General features: G+C 41.4%; 1 protein-coding gene across 2 annotated transcripts in view; it reads left to right on the top strand.

The window, feature by feature from the left end:
* The window catches only part of LOC124802496 (poly [ADP-ribose] polymerase tankyrase), a 295,411-nt gene extending 277,217 nt beyond the window's left edge, over positions 1–18,194 (top strand). For both annotated transcript variants that reach the window (XM_047263314.1, XM_047263313.1), the window contains exons 18-19: positions 17,148–17,304; positions 17,803–18,194. In XM_047263314.1, coding sequence (XP_047119270.1) covers positions 17,148–17,304; positions 17,803–17,883 — 238 coding nt within the window. In that variant the 3' untranslated portion in view covers positions 17,884–18,194. The remainder of the gene's footprint in view (positions 1–17,147; positions 17,305–17,802) is intronic.
* The last annotated feature ends 3,014 nt before the right edge of the window (positions 18,195–21,208 follow it).

The following is a 21,208-nucleotide window of genomic DNA, read 5'->3' as shown; positions in this document are numbered from 1 at the left end:
GCGCCACCCAGCGGTTGCCGCCCCAGGCCGTCATCCGTTTCGCCTGGCCACACCGCTGGTAGCCGAACATCTGGCTGTTCACCTGCAGAGGAAGCTCCCCCTCCCAGCCATCTTAACAAGATGGCCAATGAACCTATAGGACCAATGGACGATGACTGTCCGTCTACTGATAGCGGTGGCAGTGCTCGCTCGAAGCCAGGCCCTCAGCAGCCTTCGAGGTGACCCCTTCTTTCATCTTCCTTTTCTTCTCACGATGGCACTTCTTCACTGGAATATTCGCAGCATTCGCTCCAACTGAGAGGACTTGAAGTTGCTGCTCCGCTTGCACCGTCCGCTCGTCGTAGCCCTCCAGGAAACGAAGCAACGCCCATGCGATCAAATTGCCTCGGCACACACCACCTCTGTGCGTTTTGACCTACCCCCTGTGGTAGGTATTCCGGCTCATGGAGGGGTTATGTTGCTGGTCCGGGATGATATTTACTACGATCCCATCACATTGCACACCGGCCTGCAGGTAGTTGCCGTCCGAATTACTCTCCCCACTTTTACATTTTCCATTTGTACCGTTTACACTCCATCATCGTCTGCCGTTACCAGGGCAGACATGATGCAAATTATTGCTCAGCTACCTGCACCATTTTTGTTAACTGGAGACTTCAATGCCCACCATCCCCTTTGAGGCTCTCCAGCATCCTGCCCGAGGGGCTCCCTGTTAGCAGACCTTTTCAACCAGCTCAATCTTGTCTGCCTCAATACTGGCGCCCCTACTTTTCTTTCGGACACATCTCACACCTATTCCCATTTAGACCTCTCTAAATGTACTACCCAACTTGCACGCCGGTTTGAGTGGTATGCACTTTCTGATACATATTCGAGCGACCACTTCCCGTGTGTTATCCATCTCCCCTCTCCGTGCTCAACTAGTTAGAACATCTCCAAAGCAGACTGGGGGCTCTTCTCTTCCAGGGCGACCTTTCAGGATCAAACCTTCACAAGCTGCGATAGTCAGGTCGCACACCTCACGGAAGTCATTCTCACTGCTGCTGAATATTCCATCCCTCACACTACTGCTTCTCCACGTCACGTATCGGTCCCCTGGTGGACCGCAGCATGTAGAGACGCTTTATGTGCTCGTCGACGTGCTTTACGCACCTTTAAACGCCACCCTACAGTGGCGAATTGTATCAATTATAAATGATTACGTGTGCAGTGCCGTCGTATTATTAAAGAAAGCAAGAAAGCCAGCTGGGCTGCTTTCACAAGCACCTTCAACAGTTTTACTCCTTCTTCTGTTGCCTGGGGTAGCCTGCGCCGGCTATCTGGCACTAAGGTCCACTCACCAGTTTCTGGCTTGACGGTCGCGAATGACGTCCTTGTGGCCCCTGAGGATGTCTCCAATGCCTTCGGCTGCTTTTTCGCAGAGGTTTCGAGCTCCGCTCATTACCACCCTGCCTTCCTCCCCTGAAAACAGGCAGAGGAGGCTAGGCCACCTAACTTCTGCTCCTCGAATCGTGAAAGTTATAATGCCCCTTCCACCATGCGGGAACTCGAAAATGCACTTGCCCGGTCACGGTCCTCCACTCCAGGGCCTGATTCTATTCATATTCAGATGCTGAAGAACCTTTCTCCTGCGGGTAACGGTTTCCTTCTTCGTACTAATAATCGCATCTGGATTGAGGGACATGTTCCTGCATGCTGACGCGAGTCTATTGTTGTACCGATTCCTAAGCCGGGGAAGGACAAGCACTTGCCTTCCAGTTATCGACCCTTCTCGCTTACCAGCTGTGTCTGTAAGGTGATGGAGCGAATGGGTAACTCTCATTTGGTTTGGCTGCTCGAATCTCGACGCCTGCTTACCAATGTACAATGTGGATTTCGTAGGCACTGCTCTGCTGTTGACCGTCTGGTTACCTTGTCGACCTTCATTATGAATAACTTCTTGCAGAAGCGCCCGACCGTGGCTGTGTTCTTTGAATTGGAGAAGGCTTACGTCACCTGTTGGAGTGCGGGCATTCTCCGCACCATGCATACATGAGGCCTTTGCGGTCGCCTCCCTCTTTTTATTCGTTCCTTTTTAATGGATCGACAGTTCAGGGTACGTGTGGGTTCTGTCCTGTCAGACAACTTTCGCCAGGAGAATGGGGTGCCACAGGGCTCAGTTTTGAGCGTCGCTCTCTTCGCCGTAGTGATCAATCCAATAATGGGTGTATCAGGCTCCCTTTTCGTGGACGATTTTACCATCTATTGCAGCGCGCAGCGTACATGTTTCCTGGAGCGCTGTCTTCAGCGTTCTCTTGACCATCTTTACTCCTGGAGTGTCGTCAATGGCTTCCGTTCTTCTGCCGAGAATACGGTCTGTATTAACTTCTGGCGCTACAAAGAGTTTCTCCCACCGTACTTACGACTCGGTCCCGTTGCTCTCCCATTTGTGGAGACAACAAAATTTTTAGGTCTTACATTTGACAGGAAACTTAGCTGGTCTCCACATGTGTCTTATTTGGCTGCCCGTTGTCCCTGTTCTCTAAATGTCCTCCGTGTTCTCAGTGGTATGTCGTGGGGAGTGGATTGAACCGTCCTACTTCGCCTATATCGGTCGATCGTCCGCTCCAAGCTGGATTATGGGAGCTTCGTATACTCCTCTGCATGGCCGTCCATCTTACGTCTTACGATCAGAGCGTTTTATATTAGTCCCGTCGAGAGTCTTCATGCTGAAGCCGGTGAATTGCCACTCACCTACCGGCGCGATATACTGCTTTGTCGGTATGCCTGTCGGCTACTGTCAATGCCTGACCACCCGTCTTATCGTTCCTTTCTTGACGACTCTCTCGACCGTCAATACGGGTTGTATGTCTCTGCCCTGCTACCCCCTGGAGTTCGCTTTCGTCGCCTCCTTCAACACCTTGATTTTTCACTCCCTGCAGTCTTTAGAGTGGGCGAGAGCCACACGCCACCTTGGCTCCAGGCTGAGGTTCGCGTTCACCTTGACCTCAGCTCGCTCCCGAAGGAGGTTACCCCCGGTTCGGTATACCACTCCCGTTTTTTCGAACTTCGTTCGAAGTTCATTAATATGACCTTCATTGATACAGATGGCTCTAAGACCAATGACGGGGTCAGGTGTTCCTTTATAGTCGGGGCACAAAGTTTCAAATACCGGCTCCATGGCCATTTTTCAGTCTTCACAGCTGAGCTCTTTGCCCTCTACCAGGCTGTTCTTTACATCTGCCGCCACCGACATTCTGCTTATGTCATCTGCTCCGATTCCCTGAGCGCCACCCAGAGCCTCAGTGATCCGTATCCGGTTCACCCTTTCGTGCACCGGATCCAACGCTCTCTTCAGCAGCTGGTGGACAACGGTTCTCCGGTTAGCTTTATGTGGGTTCCTGGCCATGTCGGTATCCCTGGAAACGAAGCTGCAGATGCCGTGGCCAAGGCTGCGGTCCTCCAGCTTCGGACAGCTCCTTGTTGTGTCCCTTCATTCAGATTGTAGCAGGGTCATTTGTCGGCGCATTTTATCGCTGTGGGATGCCGATTGGGCTGCACTTACGGACAACAAGCTTCAGGCCTTGAAACCTCTTCCCGCGGCTTGGACGTCCTCCTCACGCCCTTCTCGGCAGGAGGAGGTAGTTTTGGCCCGGTTATGAATTGGACACTGCCGGTTCAGCCATCACCATCTGCTGATGGCTGCGCCGGCGCCGTTCTGCCCATGTGGGCAATTGCTGACGGTCCGCCACATTTTAACGTCCTGTCCGGATTTTAATACACTGCATCTCGATCTTGGCCTGCCGTGTACTATAGGTGCCATTTTAGCAGATGACCCAGGAGCAGCTGCTCGCATTCTTCGTTTTATCAACTTGACAAACCTGCCTAAGGACATTTGATTATGCTGTTTTTTTAATCCTATGCCTGTCAATCTTTTATCGTGTTTTCCCTTTTAGTTGTTGTTTTAAACTTGTGCCTCGCGGTGCATTCCTAACGTAGTCTGGGTGCTAATGACCACTGAAGTTGTGCACCCTAAAACCACCAAAAAAAAAAAAAAAAAAAAAAAACTATGGAGCTGCCATGCTTCTCGGTCTGCTACAGTATGATGACTAATGTAGGAATAAGAGTGACACAGTGTGTGGAATTGTTGCAGATGGCAGTACTATAGCATTGGATACTAGCAGTGTTACAAAGCCCTAAGCAAGAAATTGCGAAAGTCCCTTTACCTTTTGACCTGCCTCATACTTTGAGAATGAAGCTGGTGTTGGCTGGCTAATCTGCTGTGTATCTGAAGTTTAGGTTAGGTTGAAAAGTGATAATTTGGCTGTGGTTAGAGAAAGCCAATAAAAGTGATTCCATAAGAAGCCATCCGTCGCCGTACTGTTGGTTCACAACAACATTGTGAATGAATTCTTGAGGAGGAGGAGGGCAAGTGGGGGCAGAGAAAGCAAGCTTCACCCACTGACTCCAGCACATAGGCAGCCGAGGAGAGGAAAGGCAGTCATAAAGTGACAACTGTGATGTTTTTTTGACGATTCATATCCAGTGCTGCAAGTAGCTGATAGAAGCAGTCAAGCAGATGTTGATTTACATGTTTGCAGAGCTTAAGTTTCGTATTTCTACAACTGCATCTACATATGTAATCTGCAGACCATCATAATATGTGTGGCAGAGGGTACAATGTACTATTGGTCATTTCTTTTCCTAGTCCACTCGCAGATGTAGTGAGGAAAAAACAACTGTCTGTATGCCTCTGTACAAGCCCTAATTTCTCTTGTCTTGTCTTTAGACATTCCTTATGCGAAATGTACATTGGTGGCAGTAGAATGGTTCTGCAGTCAGCTGCAAATACTGTTCTCCAAACTTTCTGAATGATGTTAAACAAAAAGAAAATCAGCTTCCCTCCAGGGATTCCTATTTAAGTTCATGAAGCATTTCCATCTCTGGTGTGTTGATTGAACATTCTGGTAACAAATCTAGCAGCAGGTTTTTTTAATTGCTTCCGTGTGCTCCTTTATTCCAGCATGTTGGGGCCAACAGGTGTAGCCTTGGGAGATGAGAAAGGGGAGGAGATGACAGGACAGAGGGGGTGGAAACTGTTGGATGGCGGGTGTGGGAACAGTATGTTACCATATGTTGAGGTCGGGATAATTACGGGAGTGGAGAATGTGTTGTTAGGATAACTCCCATCTGCGTAGTTCAGAAATGGTGGTGATCGAGGGAAGGATCCAGATGGCTTGGGTAGTGAAGCAGCCATTGAAATCAAGTGTGTTATGTTTGGCTGTGCGTTGTGCCACAGCATGGTCTACTTTGCTCTCAGCCACAGTTTGGTGGTAGCCATTCATCCTGGTGGACAGCTGGTTGGTTGTCATACCAATATATAAAGTTGTGCAATGATTGCAGCAAAGAACACGGCTGCTTTCACAGATGGCACAGCCTCGCATGTTGTCGGATAAATCTGTCACAGGACTGGAATAGGAAGGTTTTTTACTTGGGTCTTCCACAGGGATATAATCCTTATGGCAAGGGGCTGGGACCGGGAGTGGCGTAGGGATGAACTAGAATGTTTTGGAGGTTGGGCGGGTGATGGAACACCTCTTTAAGAGGGGTGGGAAGTATCTTGGATAGGATGCCTTTCATTTCAGGGTATGTGATAGGTAATCAAATCCCTGATGAAGGATGTAGTTGAGTTGTTCCAATGCATGTGGTACTGGTTGATGAAGGGGACACTCCTTTGTGGCAGGTTCTTGGGGCTGGTGGGAGGATTGGGGGTGGGGGGTGTGAAGGGAAACCACATGGGAGATCTGTTTCCGAACTAGGTCTGGGGGGCTAGTGCCAGTTTGTGAAGGCCTTGGTGAGACCCTCAGCAATACTGAGCAAGGGAGATTCATCACTGCAGATACCATCCTTGGGTGGCCAGCCAGTGTGGGAGGAATTTGTGCTGTGAAAGGGATGACAGCTGTCAAAATGCAGGTGCTGTTGGTGGTTGGTGGGTTTAATGTGGACAGAGCTGTGGATTGAGCCATCAGAGAGCAAGAGGTCAACATCTAGGAAGATGGCACCCTGATTGAGGAGAACCATGTGAAGTGCCTGGGAGACAAGGTTTTGAAGTTGTGAAGGAACAAAGATTAGGGTGCCTTGGCCCTGAATCCAGATCATGAAGATATCATCAATGAACCTGAACCAGAATAAGTATTTGATGTTTAGCAAGGCTAGGAAGGTCTCCTCTAGATGGCCCATAAAAAGGTTGGCAGAGGAGGATGCTATGTGGGTGCCCATGGCTGTGCTGTGGATTTGTTTGCATACTTTCAAAGTTCTTTGATCCACTGGTTTAAACTTCACACTAGTTACTGCCCACCTTCCCTGTGGAGCACATGTTGATCTCACTGTGGACTTCTGGACAGAGCCCCACACACCTGATTTCATCAAAGTGTACGGGCCTGAAGATGGTGTTGACGCTATGCCAAAACTAGTAGCGAAGTAAATAAAAAAATCTTAAGTACCGCTGAAGGAATTTCATTTTAATAAAAATTATACCAGCTGTGTCCCACTCTCATCCAGTTAAATATGGATGTACGAAGGTTAAGTAAGTAGGTGGTGTCTTTGATGTAGGAAGCTAGATTATGGGCAATTGGTTAGAGATGTCGGTTGATGAGGGCAAAAATGCTTTCGGTGAGGGCACAACAACCAGTCACAATGGGGCATCCAGGATTGTTGGGTTTGTGGATTTTGGGGAGCACTTAGAAGGTGGGTGCACGGGATGCCATAGGGGTGAGAAGAGAAATTGTTTCAGGGGAAATGTTCTGGGAAGGGCCTAAGGCTTTAAGCAGGGACTGGAGCTTTTATTGGACTTCTGGAATGGATTCAGTCTGGCAGAGTTTATGGGTGCAGTAGTCAGATTATTGGCAGAGGCCTTCTGCCACATAATCACTGCGATCCATAACAGCAGTGGTGAAACCTTTGTTTTGAGGTAGGATGTGTTTTGAGGTTGTGTATGGCTGTTCTTTCTTCACCTGAAAGGTTTGTGTTCTGAAGGAGGGACCTTAAGAAGGATGGTGAGGCTAAGTTGAAGGTAAGGAATTCCTGGAAGGCAACCAGTGGGTGGTTAGATGGGAGGGTGGGAGGATCACAGTTGGATGGTGGTATTAACTGGAAGAGTTCAGTGTCAAAATTTAGGGTGGTTTTGGTTGGAGGGATTGGCAGCAAAGAACTGTTTCCATTGCAGGGATTGGGAGAAAGGGAGAGGTCTTTGACAAGCCAGCATGGTTAAATTTGGGTGTAGGGCCAAAGGTTATGTCTTTGGATAGAAATTAAACTTCTGTGGAGATGAAGGTTAACATTAGTGTTACGGGAATGTTTTGACACTGCATTTGATGGAGAGTTGGTAGGGAGTTTTGGTAGATGTGCCAAGTTGAAAATTTTAGTTGCTGCATTGTGCACCCTTTTTTGTGCGAGAGACAACCTTAATGTGTAGTAATGAATATCATTTCTCCTTCTGGTATTGTAATTATACTCCGTCTTTAGCTTAAAACACTGCTGCCACAGGGACTTAAATCAGTCAATATAATCAACCATCACTCGGAATTCTAAGTCCAGCCATCTGCCTGATCTGGAAACAATGTAGGATGCGGAAGTGTGTGGAGGAAGTTCTGTCATTCTTCGCAAGCCATTACAGAGGTGCCTCAGCTCGTGGTCTAGTGGTAAACATTGCGCTGTGTAGAGATAAGAGTCGTGAGTGTGAGACTCCTCAAAGCCATAGTTTTTAAATCATTTTGGGTATCTGCAAAAGTTATATCTGATGGAACCTCAAAGATAATTCACTTCACTGTCTAAACCCCCACTAATAGCAAAAACTTCCAGATATAATTCCGCCAATGGCTGCGTCAAGACCAGAACAAATCAGCAGCCACTAGTAACCAACTATACACAACATGCCACCCACTGACCAGGCAAACCCGGCGCCATGACTATTATGATCTATCATTTTCTTATTTGCACCTCTAGTATTTATCTTGCAGTTACATAGTAGGTTTTGTATGCTTGAAACTTACGAACATTGTTAAAGAGTTGTAAATAGAGTCACAAGTGGAAAAAGTTCTAACATTTGACACACAGCATTTGCTACTGGGGTGAAGGCAACAGAGGTACTTCAGAAACTGTGTGTGTGTGTGTGTGTGGGTGGGTGTGTGTGTGTGTGTGTGTGTTGGGGGGGGGGGGGGGGGGGGTTCCTTTTGTGAAAACACGTTAGAAAAGGATGTTCCTGTTTAAAGACAGATAGATGATTTTCCACATTCAGGAAGTCCGAATAATAAACATATGTGATTAACGGCGACCATTTAAACGTTGTGTGACATTTGCATTTAATTGATGATGTTCAGAAGTCAGGAGTAGAAGTACTTTTTACTCCAATTCAAAGCAACAAAAGTCAAAGGGGTGGCGTGCCCACATGTTCACGCATTGTATGAATAGATAACATTAAGATTTAGAAGACAAACATTAATAATAATTGAATTAAATATCATTGTGAAGTATTTTGATGCCGTGGCGAGTTACAAACCTGTGTCCTGTATATAACATTAACTAAATTATTTGATATTGTGACTAGTCACAAGTGCAGCAATAAGCAATGTCCAATTTGTTTGATGGCTGACCGATCAGCACTGCAGCAGATGCTATGATACAAACAGAAAGACCCCATCTTGACTCTGAATACAGTGTGCACACAACACTGTGTGCATGTTAGTTGAGTAACCAGGGTGTAACTCTTTCCACAGATTTGATGGAGCAAGTGGAACCATTATCATGTTTGTTAGTCATCAGAATGTTAACCAGTAATAGACTGTCCACTTGCCTTTGATTACAAGAAAACGTAAGATGTGGTGATACCAAAATTTACACAGAAAGGAGCTTGTCCACCCTATGTAGTAGTACTTAAGTAAATAATTTTTTTCAGAATTATATAATACATTTCCTCCTCGCATCTCATAGCACTTGTTTTGGTATGGAGTGAGAAAATAAAATTTTAGAATTTTGAAGCATAATAAGACATGACATTTCCTTTCATGCATTACCACCGCTTGCTGTTTCTTATTTAAAACTTGTGGACATCAGGTCTTTTGGCAGAATGAGTCTTATGTTGTTTTACTAATTATGGTATGGGGAACATGCAGAAATGGAGAGTACCCTTTACAGCAGTGAAGAACTTTGCACATATGTGCATACAGCATTGACTGCCAGGTGGTGCAACTTTCCATAGAATTCAGGTGACAGGTAACACAACTGTCAGAATGGTTCAGATATCATTCTGTAAGTCATCAGAAGATGGACTGAAAGTCAAAATAATCTACATCTACATGACTACTCTGCAATTGACATTTAAGTGCTTGGCAGAGGGTTCATCAAACCACAATCATGCTATCTCTCTACCATTCCACTCCCGAACAGCACACGGGAAAAACGAACACCTAAACCTTTCTGTTCGAGCTCTGATTTCTCTTATTTTATTTTGATGATCTTTCCTACCTATGTAGGTTGGGCTCAACAAAATATTTTCGCATTCGGAAGAGAAAGTTGGTGACTGAAATTTCGTAAATCGATCTCACCGCGACGAAAAACGTCTTTGCTTTAATGACTTCCATCCCAATTCGTGTATCATATCTGCCACACTCTCTCCCCTATTACGTGATAATACAAAATGAGCTGCCCTTTTTTGCACCCTTTCGATGTCCTCCGTCAATCCCACCTGGTAAGGATCCCACACCACGCAGCAATATTCTAACAGAGGACGAACGAGTGTAGTGTAAGCTGTCTCTTTAGTGGACTTTTTGCATCTTCTAAGTGTCCTGCCAATGAAACGCAACCTTTGGCTCGCCTTCCCCACAATATTATCTATGTGGTCTTTCCAACTAAAGTTGTTCGTAATTTTAACAGCCAGGTACTTAGTTGAATTGACAGCCTTGAGAATTGTACTATTTATCAAGTAATCGAATTCCAACGGATTTCTTTTGGAACTCGTGTGGATCACCTCACACTTTTCGTTATTTGGCGTCAACTGCCACCTGCCACACCATACAGCAATCTTTTCTAAATCGCTTTGCAACTGATACTGGTCTTCGGATGACCTTACTAGACGGTAAATTACAGCATCATCTGCGAACAACCTAAGAGAACTGCTCAGATTGTCACCCAGGTCATTTATATAGACCAGGAACAGCAGAGGTCCCAGAACACTTCCCTTGGGAACACCTGATATCACTTCAGTTTTACTCGATGATTTGCCGCATTTTGTATCATATTCAACCCAAAAGGGAATACTGCTTAAGGTATTATAGTGTGTTGAAGTTATTAAAATTCAGTGATGCTCACACAAATATTCTGATAGCTGAAAGGACCTGTTAGTGCACAACTATCAGGAATGAATTAAAATCAAACTCCCAAGAACTTTAGAAAACTGTTTTGTTTACTTCGTATTGTTATTTTGGGTCTCAGTCTTAGGCATACTGTAAATAGAAATTCTCATTCATAAAGCACTTTATGTTTGTTTTAGCAAAGCATCAGTAACAGTTATATTGTAACAACTGTATGATCAGAATGATGCAGGTGCTCAGTAAATATGGTGATCTTACACTGTCAGTTACTTTGAATGACATTAGTGGTGAAGCAGTTTCTCTAGTGCTGACCATATTAGTGAGATAGCATGGGGACAATGATGCTTCTTATGAACAACTACTCTGATTAAGATCTACTTACTTCATCCTGTACACTGATGTATGTCTAGGAACACCTGCCCCACTAGACAGCCTCTTGTTTCCCCTCAAGAACAAGCAGAGAACAGAATCAAAAACATTTGAAGGGAAACACTCATCAGTCTGCTCAGTCTAAGTAAGAAGCATATGTCTATCTCATTACCACCAAGCAGGCACAGTGTTCCTTCTTGTGGTAATTACATTAAATCTGCAGGTAAATCCTTAACAAATATTACCTTCTGCTATGCAGCTGAAATGAAAGTCACTACATGTTTCACATGTTATAGTTAGTTAAGTAATAAACTCACTGCAATCCTTCTTCCACTGTTCTGGAACATACTTACCGTTTGACTGTTTGACTATATGGGTGGTACACTCTGATTCACATGTGTTTGAAATGAACTGACGACATCACAAAACAATGACTGTGGAAAGCATGCCATTAAAGTGTTATTACACAGATAGAAAGACAAATGTTCTTCAAATCCCTAATATTGGCTCAAAACCCAATTGTATATAAAATGCCATCCAGAACACATTTGGCAACTCAGTGATAGTCAACGGACTTGCAGGACTGGAGCTGAATTATCCTACTGTCTTCGCCAGATGTTTATGTGCAACTTTGATGAAATGATGTGTGCATAATAAGCATCAGTGAGGTGGAAAATTGCATTTTTGACTGTAAGAAGTTTATTTTACGAGTAAATTATGATGTCTCTTGTCATTTATGTTATGGGAAACCTTACTATTTTGATCTTTGCTTACATTATAGCAATGAGGAATGTTCATATTCTTGACGCCTTGCTATCTGTGACTAATTTAATTTTCAATGGCTTCGCCAGATGTTTACGTGTAACTTTGATCAAATGTTGCATGCATAATAAGCAACAATGAGGTGGAAAATTGAATTTTTGACTGCAAGAAGGTTATTTTACAAGTAAATTATGATGTCTCTTGTCATTTATCTTATGGGAAACCATACTGTTTTGATCTTTGCCTCCATTATAGCAATGATAAATGTTGTTCATATTCTTGACGCCTTGCTATCTGTGACCAGTTTAACTTTCAATGGCTTTTTGAGCCCACATTATCTGTCATTGCATGCGTTTGCCTGCACGTTAGCCTTTCCTAGTTGGAACTTTGTTATTCATAGCTTACAAAGTTTCCCTGTGCCTGTTTACATTTTGCAATCAATGCTGTGTTGTTCTCTTTTCATTTCTCTCTTTTTGGGACAGTTCCAATGACAGCAGTCTGAAAAAAGATATTTTCTAAGTCTATAGTTAATGAAAAGATGTGTTGCTTACTCATAACATTCACAGTATAAACAATGTAGTTGCTCCAAAAATGTGAATCATGTCCGGTGATGAGCATTTTAGTTTTCAGTCTGCTTAAGACAGAAAAACACAAATAATTGTGACAGTTATTGTTGTATGATTTGTTTGCAGTTGGTATATGTCTAAGTATTTTTAGTAACTATGGCTACTCCCTAAACCTAGTTACAGAAATGTGAATAAGATTCAGTGACACTTACTTTTGGTATTCCAACCCTCCACACGACTTCTTTGAGGCAGAATCGGTAGGTACTTCACAGCTGACTCAAGGAACACATTAGCTGGATTCTTCCTACTAGTAGTATAACTTAATCTTGGCAACAACTCAGAATATGTTTGTCAGCTCTGTGAGTGATGAGGTACTTCCTGTATGGCACATAATTTCTCTGTTTAATTCCCTTGATATATTCGTATCATTTTTTGTTTAATCTGAGTGATTTACACATAAGGTGCGAAATAAGGTTATCAATTTATGGTTGTCCAAGAAAGTCATTCCCTGTAGAAATTGCAACTGATCTCATCTTTTGCATTGCAATTTAGCTGTTGCAGCCACCACTGGGGCAATAAGGTAGAGCCAAATACTGTATCTCTTCGCTGTCTCTGAGATAACATGGTCACCTGTGAAGTGAATGCTGCTTTGATTCACATTTCCAGTCTCATTGAAGGCCAGACTTTTATCACTTGTGTGACAGAGCTATAGGCAGCCAGATTGAAAATCAGTAAGGAACTCTTACTTATTTTATTTATGAACTGCCACATTTCTGTGCTATTTGAGATTGACACAGGACAGCAAGTAAACATGGACCATTTTGAAGCCCAGTGTGAATGTCATGTGCCAATATAGATTCATTCCTATTTTGGGAGCCTTATTTTTTATTACAACAGAATTTCAGTATATAGTTTTCATTCATATTACTACAGTGTATTATACGATAGCTTTTCTATTATTTTACATCAGAGAGAAATCAATCATCAAGAGACTCTTCTCTCACATTATGTAAAACAGTCTGACAATGCTCGTGTAGTTTATCAATTCCACACCTATAAAATTCTACTGGATTTGAGGATAAGGAGCGAGAATGGTGAACATTTGAAGGTATAAAAAGTGTGTGAGGGATGATTTTTAAACTGAACTCCAGGGTAGTTTTGTTTGTGAAATCAACAGAGTGAATCATGTTATAGTAAGACCACATGATGCAATTTTGTGGCTCGTTTCCCTTACACTGTAACAGAAAGGCATCTTAGTCATTGGCAACAAACACTAGCTGCGATAGGCACACCTTTCAGGAGGGGTTAGTAGTGCTCAATGCCCTTTTTGAACCACTGGCAAAATATTGTGTTCAGATAGCCCTTTGCTCAACTCTCTGTGTGTGTGTGTGTGTGTGTTAAGGCTCAGCCAATAATTTGATCTTAAAAAGTTAACATAAAGGCATCATAACTCATCACCAATAACAGTATTGCATTGAAATTCCCCATGAGCAAACTGATGGTCAAGCAAAAATGCAGCAATGGTTATCCGTTTGGCTGTTTTTGCTCTGAATTGGAGGATGCAGTACCCCTATCTTATCCGTTTGGCTTTTTTTGCTCTGAATTGGAGGATACCGTACCCCTATCTCCACCTTCTGAACCTTGCCTATTAAATCCAAGTGTCACTTGATGTTTAAATAATCAGTTCATCAGATACAGCACTCATCGCACACACAATATAAAGGTTCCAAACTGCTCCTGTTGCCTTCACCTCTGTATTAAATCCATAGCGAATAATATGTCAGAAATGTTAGAACTTTTTCCACTTCTGACTCTCTTTTAAAATTCTTTAGCAATGTTCATTAGTTTGGAGCATGCAATATCCAGTAGGTACCAGCAAGACAAATACGAGAAATGGAAATAAGAAAACGATTGTTTGTAATGCACTCAAACACTTTAAAAAATCTGGGGATATGGACTCTGCCTCTTACCCTTCATCCATGGTTCACAGGATATTGTGGGAGAAAGAGGCAAGATGAGATTTGCATAAATGGTCCTTTTGAAATCGGTGCTGATTTGTGGACAGAAGCTTTTCTGTTTCAAGGAGTCTTATTATATTAAAACTTACATACAGTCAAGAATTCTGTAGCATACCAGTGTTAAAGATATGTGTCTGTAATTTTGTGGGTCCCTTCTTTTACCCTCCTTACATGCAAGGAGTCCCATGCACTTTCTTCCAATCACTTGGGACTTCACACTATGTGAGAGACATGCAGTAAATGTGAGCCAAGTAAAGGGTCATTGCCATAGACTTGTCTCTGTAAAACCAAATTGTGATTCTGTCTGACCTGGGGACTTACTTGTTTTTTAACTTTTTCAGTTGCTTCTTAACGCTAGAAATGCCTATTTCTATATCCTACATACAAGAGTCTGCATTAGGGTCAAATGATGGTCTGTCTGTATGATCCTCATAAATCAGTGATTTTTTTTAAATACGAAATTTAAAACTGCAGTCTTCCTTTTGCTGTCTTCTATTGCTACAGTAGAATTTTTTCAGGTTCTCGGCAAGATCCTTCACTAAGGTATGGTGGTGGAAGTTTCATATGCTTTATGCATTGATGTTTTTATACACACAAATATTTCTAACATTTGTCTGTCGACATTTCAAAGTCCTTTTTTGACCCGAGTGTGCAACAATCTCTGGATCCTTGACATTTTCTGAATTTTGTTACTAAATCACGGTAGGTCTTTTCCATTTTTAATCCAATTACTCATCAGACATTTCTCCAGAGCATGATTTACAGTTTGGTGGTTTTAATATTTATACTCACGTACTGAGAAAACATGCAATTTTATTGAGACACGACATAAAAGAGCTCTCAAAAATTTGTCATTCTTTGTATAGTTTGCTGTGCAAAAGTTATGAGAAATGTGACATCAGCACTTAAAAAAAACTGTTACCAGAGGGGAGTTAATTGAAAGTATGTCGGACATCATATCTAGAACCATAGTTCTTTATTTGCAAAATAATAATATGAAAATTTCAGCCTGGAGAAAAAAACCAAAATTAGTTACAAATATTAATGAACTGCGGCCATCAGATTTACATTTTGAAACAGGCACAAGGACAGCATCAAATTGTACAACATTCCGTAAAGACTGTTGATTTTGTATTAATGTCCACATGAAATTTTCCTGTTCCTGAGAAAAAGTCGTTACATATCCAAAACTTTTATTAGGAAAATCTAAGCAATGATGATAATACAAAGAATAATGATGATGATGATTTATTTCATTTTGCAAAGATTAATAAATAAAATGGAAAAGATGTCAGTCATGGCCTATCCACGGGAATTATTCTGGCTTGTACTTAGTTTCAAGTGCTGAAACAGTGATCACAAAAATGTTACATGTAGTCTGTTCCTCATTAATGACATAACAGATAATTATAGTTCTTGTTCTCCCCATTAACCATATTTATAGGGTGTGTACGCTCTGGCAGAACCGGGAAATCTGGGAAAAACCCGGGAATTGTTTCATCCTAGTAATACCTGGGAATCTTTTAGGAGTCTGGAAATTTTTGATTATTTTGGTTTTCAATTAAATTTTTGTAATTATGACTGATAAGAACTGTTACTCTAACAAAGAATTTTACTTTAGCCTGCTACCACACAATAATATTACAGGAGTAAAACACAAACAAGAAAATAACACCAAAATAAAACTTTAGTTGCAATACTTCCTAACAACAAGCTGCTTTCGATGAGCGTGACATCACAACTGTTTACATTTTTACCTGGTTGCAGGAAAATATTGCGAGTGGTGGTCTGAGAAACGTTACTTTCAAAGTAAATTTCCTTTTATACAAGATGAATTACATGTTGTAATGGAATGTGTGATGAATTTCTTAATTCATGGAACGTTTGACTCTTTCAAAACCTAATACTTTGAGGACCAGCCACTTAGAAAAATTTCAGGCCCAGAAGACCAGCCGTTTATGCCATCATTTAAAATTTTACTGGTGTCTGCTATATCTCAGAGGGTACCGGTAACGCAGGCTAAAAAAGACAATGCTTCATATTTGCTTTAGTTCTTTATAGATTACAAATTATGCTATAATGATGGCAAAAAGTATAATCCTTCAGAAAAAAAGTGGAAAGTGAGTTCTTGAGCAATTTCACACATAATCATCTTTTCTGTAGAAAAGTAAAAATGCTTAATGGAATATGTGTTCGGCCAAGTAAACCATGAAATGAAATGTTCTGTTCACAGCAGTGCAATTTACTGTCACGCTTGTCAGGAATATTCAGCTGCTGTAATTTAAGCTGTGCTCGTAGGATCCTGCCTAACGTGCTCAGAAAAAACAGCAAAAATTTTTTTTTACAACCAGTGAAAGTTTAGCTTTTTTTGATGAAAAATATCATCTAGCTGTAATATTTTGAAAAGCAAGAATACATATTATCATGCCATATTTTCCCAAATTCGAAGTTCTCTGCCAGACCATTCAGAACACTACTATGCTCTCAGTTTCTGTATTGTAGCATTGGCATCACATTTCATATTTTGGCATTCTTTGTTTGGAAACTACTTTGAGGAATTTGTATTTATACTTTCATAATAACAAAATATGCAGTGTACATGTTGCCATGCATTGAAGATCTTTCCAAAACTGATGCAATTTGCTCGGAGATCTGAAAGTTCTGTGCCAATGTATAAAATGTTTACCATTCAAAGGACTGATACAATTTAAAGATCTGAGGGAAAATATATTGTCACTTAACACAGAAAACACATGCTTTCACCCTGGGGAGGAAAAAATTGCATTGTCACCCAGAAAAAAGTGTATTTTTAACACACACATCCAGGAAAAATCCAGTTCTGCCCCCACTTCCCCACATATACACCCTGATTTATGAAATGTAGAGCATCAGTGGAGCATCAGTGAATAATTTAAAAATAGTTGTTCGGTGTCACTGCTTTCAAGCAAATGTGTCTAGTCTAATATTCTAATGTTACAAAACAGAGAAGAGCAAAGTTATGCATGCTAAGATATCGGCAAAATAGTTTATGAAACACAGACTCATGAAATTTCTGCTTGAAAAGAAATTTTCTTTTTTATTTACAGGCATTTGTTGCTGTGCAGAGTTACTTTAGGGAAGTCATTCCTCCAATTTAGTGCAATGAAAATGGCCCATGCACCACCTGGTCACCACTCTGTAATGGGACGACCCAGTGCTGGTGGTCTGACGTTTCCTGAGTACGTTGTGTACAGGGGAGAACAGGTGAGCACTACATTAAACAGTGGAAGATCCGAAGAGGATAGTTGCCACCCACCGTATTCTGGAGATGCCAAATCACAGATAGCCACAACAAAAAGACTGTCGGAAAGTGAGCTTTTGGCCAACAAGGCCTTTGTCAAATATAGACAAAACACACACACACACACACACACACACACACACACACACACACACACACACACACACACACACACACACAAACATGACCACAGTCTCTGGCAGTTGAAGTGTCTGGGTTCGTGCACGTGTGTGTGTGTGTGTGTGTGTGTGTGTGTGTGTGTGTGTGTGTTTTGTCTATTTTCGACAAAGGCTTTGTTGGCTGAAAGCTCGCTTTCTGACAATCTTTTTGTTGTGCCTGTCTGGAACTTGGCATCTCACTATATGTTGAGTAGCGACTATCTTTTTCAAAATATAAGTACTATATTAGATATTCGTACCTGTCGGACTGTTTCCAAGATCCTAATGTATGTTTTGTTACAGGCTTATCCGGAATATCTCATCACTTACCAAATTGTGAAACCAGAGGAGAGCCCAACAAGTGGAGAACTAGAGAGCAGATGATTGGTGACTCTGGCAGGCAGTGGGCCAGTTCCCACTCCCTCTGAGACAAGGCCCCAGGACTGTTGCTGCAATGGTGGCGAGCTGTTACAGTTTGCCCTGCATTGCTTGCACTGGCTGTCTGTGGCACAGCCACCTAGCATATGCAAGACTGATGACTGGAATGACGCAGACCAGTGGCCCACTTAGTGTGCTATTGATCATGCTACAGACATTCTTACAATCCCAGCAGTATTTCTCTAACATTGCCATTATTTAAAGGAAGGGGAAATTTATATTATGGTTGTTACCAAAAATATAAATTAAGAAACTGAGATACTAGTGTTATTATTTGTTTTAAAAGTCCTTTTGATATATTCCTTGTTCAAAATAGTGAGCTTTCAGATCACTATTGGTCACAGATAACAATACATGAGACTTGTACAGGATTTAGAAATCTAAAAGGAGGAAACAAATAGCAGATATATTTCTCATTTATGCTGGTTAGTTTAGTGATGTCCCAAGATTTAATTACTTACTCCATTAAGAGAGGGGTGTAGTATTTGTGTTTTATTTGTCACTCATGGTGAACACTGCAGTGGCAAACTATCAGCCACCATACATGCACAGAAGTACTTAATGTACAAGCCATAATTTAAAGGTCTCGCTACTTTTAAATTTAACAGAATGATGCAGTTGGCTGATAACATCATGTGGTGCATTAAAACACACCTTATGTGCTCATCTCTTCTGTCCTGATTTCAACCAGGTATTGTTTTTTGTGCTAAATGTTAGCACAAGGCAATTAAACATAGGTCACTGTTATATTTATCAGTAACCTTGCTGAACATGATGACATTCATCTCATGGCTGTGAAAATTGTGCAGTTCTATTAGCACCATGACAGCTTTAGTGAATGTGTGCACTCTGGAAGTAGTCCCCAGAGACAGTGCCTTGTATGTGAGTAAAGTGTAATGTCCTTTTGTATCAGAAGTTGATGAAGTGTATCATGAGATGTGCTTTCCTGAATGAATGCGAACAAGCAGAACAATACTGAATAAACTAATCCTCCAAAGGAACTGACTCGCATCAGAGCACAATCCCATCTTCCGAGTGTGTGAACTCCCCTACTGATATACCAGTATCAGGAACATTCCCATATAGCTCCCACATTTTTATGCTGTAATGTGATAAAAGTAAATGACTGTTCATGCCAAATCTTAATTAATGAATATTACGTATTGGAAATGGATCACGAATCAAGTGAACAGAAATAACCAAAAATTTCACCTCAAGAAGTGTCCCATGTCATGGTGTGGTATTGTTGATGCCTTTACAAAAGTAAAGCTGTCATCAGCTTGAATGTTTGTTTGCGCACTGGCACACTTAACTAGACATGCCATTATTGGAAGTGGTATGCTCTTGTCTTTCTCCAGCCTTTGAACTGACTTACTCAGCCAGTTGTATGGGACCTTACAGTTTGATTTGGCCTTCAAACCATGCTGCAACTTGGCATTTTTTCATGTTTGCAAATAATTGCTGGAAGTGAAATGAGAATCCTAGAATTGCCTTGGGAATGAACCCTGGACATTTGGATTGCTTTTCTGGCACTGAGCCAAGTTAACATCTTTATGTAGCTAAAATATTTGAAAACTTAGATGACAGCACTGACAGAAGAGTCTGTAGCAAACTCTCAATATTTGTGCAGGATGCATAGTCTCCCATCAAGTGTCTTTTTACATAGTTATGTTACTACTTGTGTTGCTGTTTTATATGTTCTTATATTATTGGATATAATAAAAATGTTTTCATACCGAACCCTATATTTAAAGAAACACAGTTTCTATCAAATAACTCATTGTGCTGTATGAGGTGTGTGTTGTCAGTCATGCTCCTTCCATTTTTCTGGTGTTAACCCGCTTTAGCAAATTGCATCATTTTGAATTGATATAGATTGTATTAAACTAATGATTTGCAACAGTGAACACAACCCTATAAACCAGAGAGATACCTAATGCCAGTAATAAGAAAATTAAATTAGTAGCTACCTAGTAGATAAAGTTACCAGTGACACATTGCCAGTACAGTGCAGATGTGGTGAAATAACGTTTAACATTAAAACACTTGACACAAAAAAATACGTAACACAAAGTAATATTGCAGTCCCAATAAAAGATTTGTAATGTCATATTATTTTTCTTTTAAAATGACACAAAAGATTTTTTCCTTCTTAAGCAAACAAATATACTACCTTTCTGCAGCCGTGACAGCTGCCAGGCTCTGCCCCTTTTTTCTCTTGTACTGAGAAGGAGGGGGGAAAAAAGTTTGTGACTATTTCTGTTACCACTTGGCTTTGGTTATTGATGTACTTTTCCAAAAGCCAATAATATATAGATTTTTAGTGTCTAGTATGTACCTACAAGAGTAATCTCCAGCAGAAAATCGAACTGCTGTACTGTAATAACATTTGATGAAGTCGAAACTGCAATGTTCTTACAGTATTTGTAGCCCCTGGTCTTTGTGTTCATTGTTCAACACACAAAATGTTTCAGACTCAACAGTTTTTTTTCCCCCTCCAATTAACCTGCTAGTTATTTGACTACTTAGTTACTAGACCAATCCATTTACTGAATTCTATTTATGAACTTCTCAGGAGAAATTGACATACATATTGGATTTAAATATACTTTTTCATGCAAGCGGATTCCGGCAGATGACAGCTGTTGGGATGTATGCTGACAATGGCCACCTCTGATCGCACAGTTAGTATCACACCTGTTGTGAAATGCTGAAGTGGCTGAGAGTAGATATGAAATATAGAGAGGTGAGAAAATTAGTATAAAGTACTGTTCATCATTATAATGTTGGACTGCATTCGGCGCACACTTAGACCATCTCCAAAACTCCAGCAGTGGAATGACTATCCCCCTCTAATTTCAGACAGCTATTTGAGTATTCAAAGTAACAACATGCAAAATGATGTCTTCCCTGTGATGCAAAAATACTTGAACAGAAATTCATTAAATAAATTACAATAAAAAATAGCCATATTGGTGCAATAAGTGTTTGAACAAATTGGTGCTTATGTACATTAGTAGCTGGGTTTCTACATTTGTGTAAATAAAAGGATTTTCATTCACATTCTGTTGCTGCTTCTTTCTTCCCTCTAAAGTTACCTTAATAATATACAACATGCATAAATTAGCTGTTAGCATGAGAAAATACCTCGCGTGCGCGCCCGCGCAACACACACACACACACACACACACACACACACACACACACACACACACACACACAAACAAATGCACTCATATATATATAAACATTCCACGTGGGAAAAATATAT

This window comes from Schistocerca piceifrons, chromosome 6 (genome assembly GCF_021461385.2).
Source record: "Schistocerca piceifrons isolate TAMUIC-IGC-003096 chromosome 6, iqSchPice1.1, whole genome shotgun sequence".
Classification (NCBI taxonomy): domain Eukaryota; kingdom Metazoa; phylum Arthropoda; class Insecta; order Orthoptera; family Acrididae; genus Schistocerca; species Schistocerca piceifrons.
The sequence above is the reverse complement of the archived record's forward strand: the minus strand, read 5'-3'. Positions and strand labels throughout refer to the sequence as shown.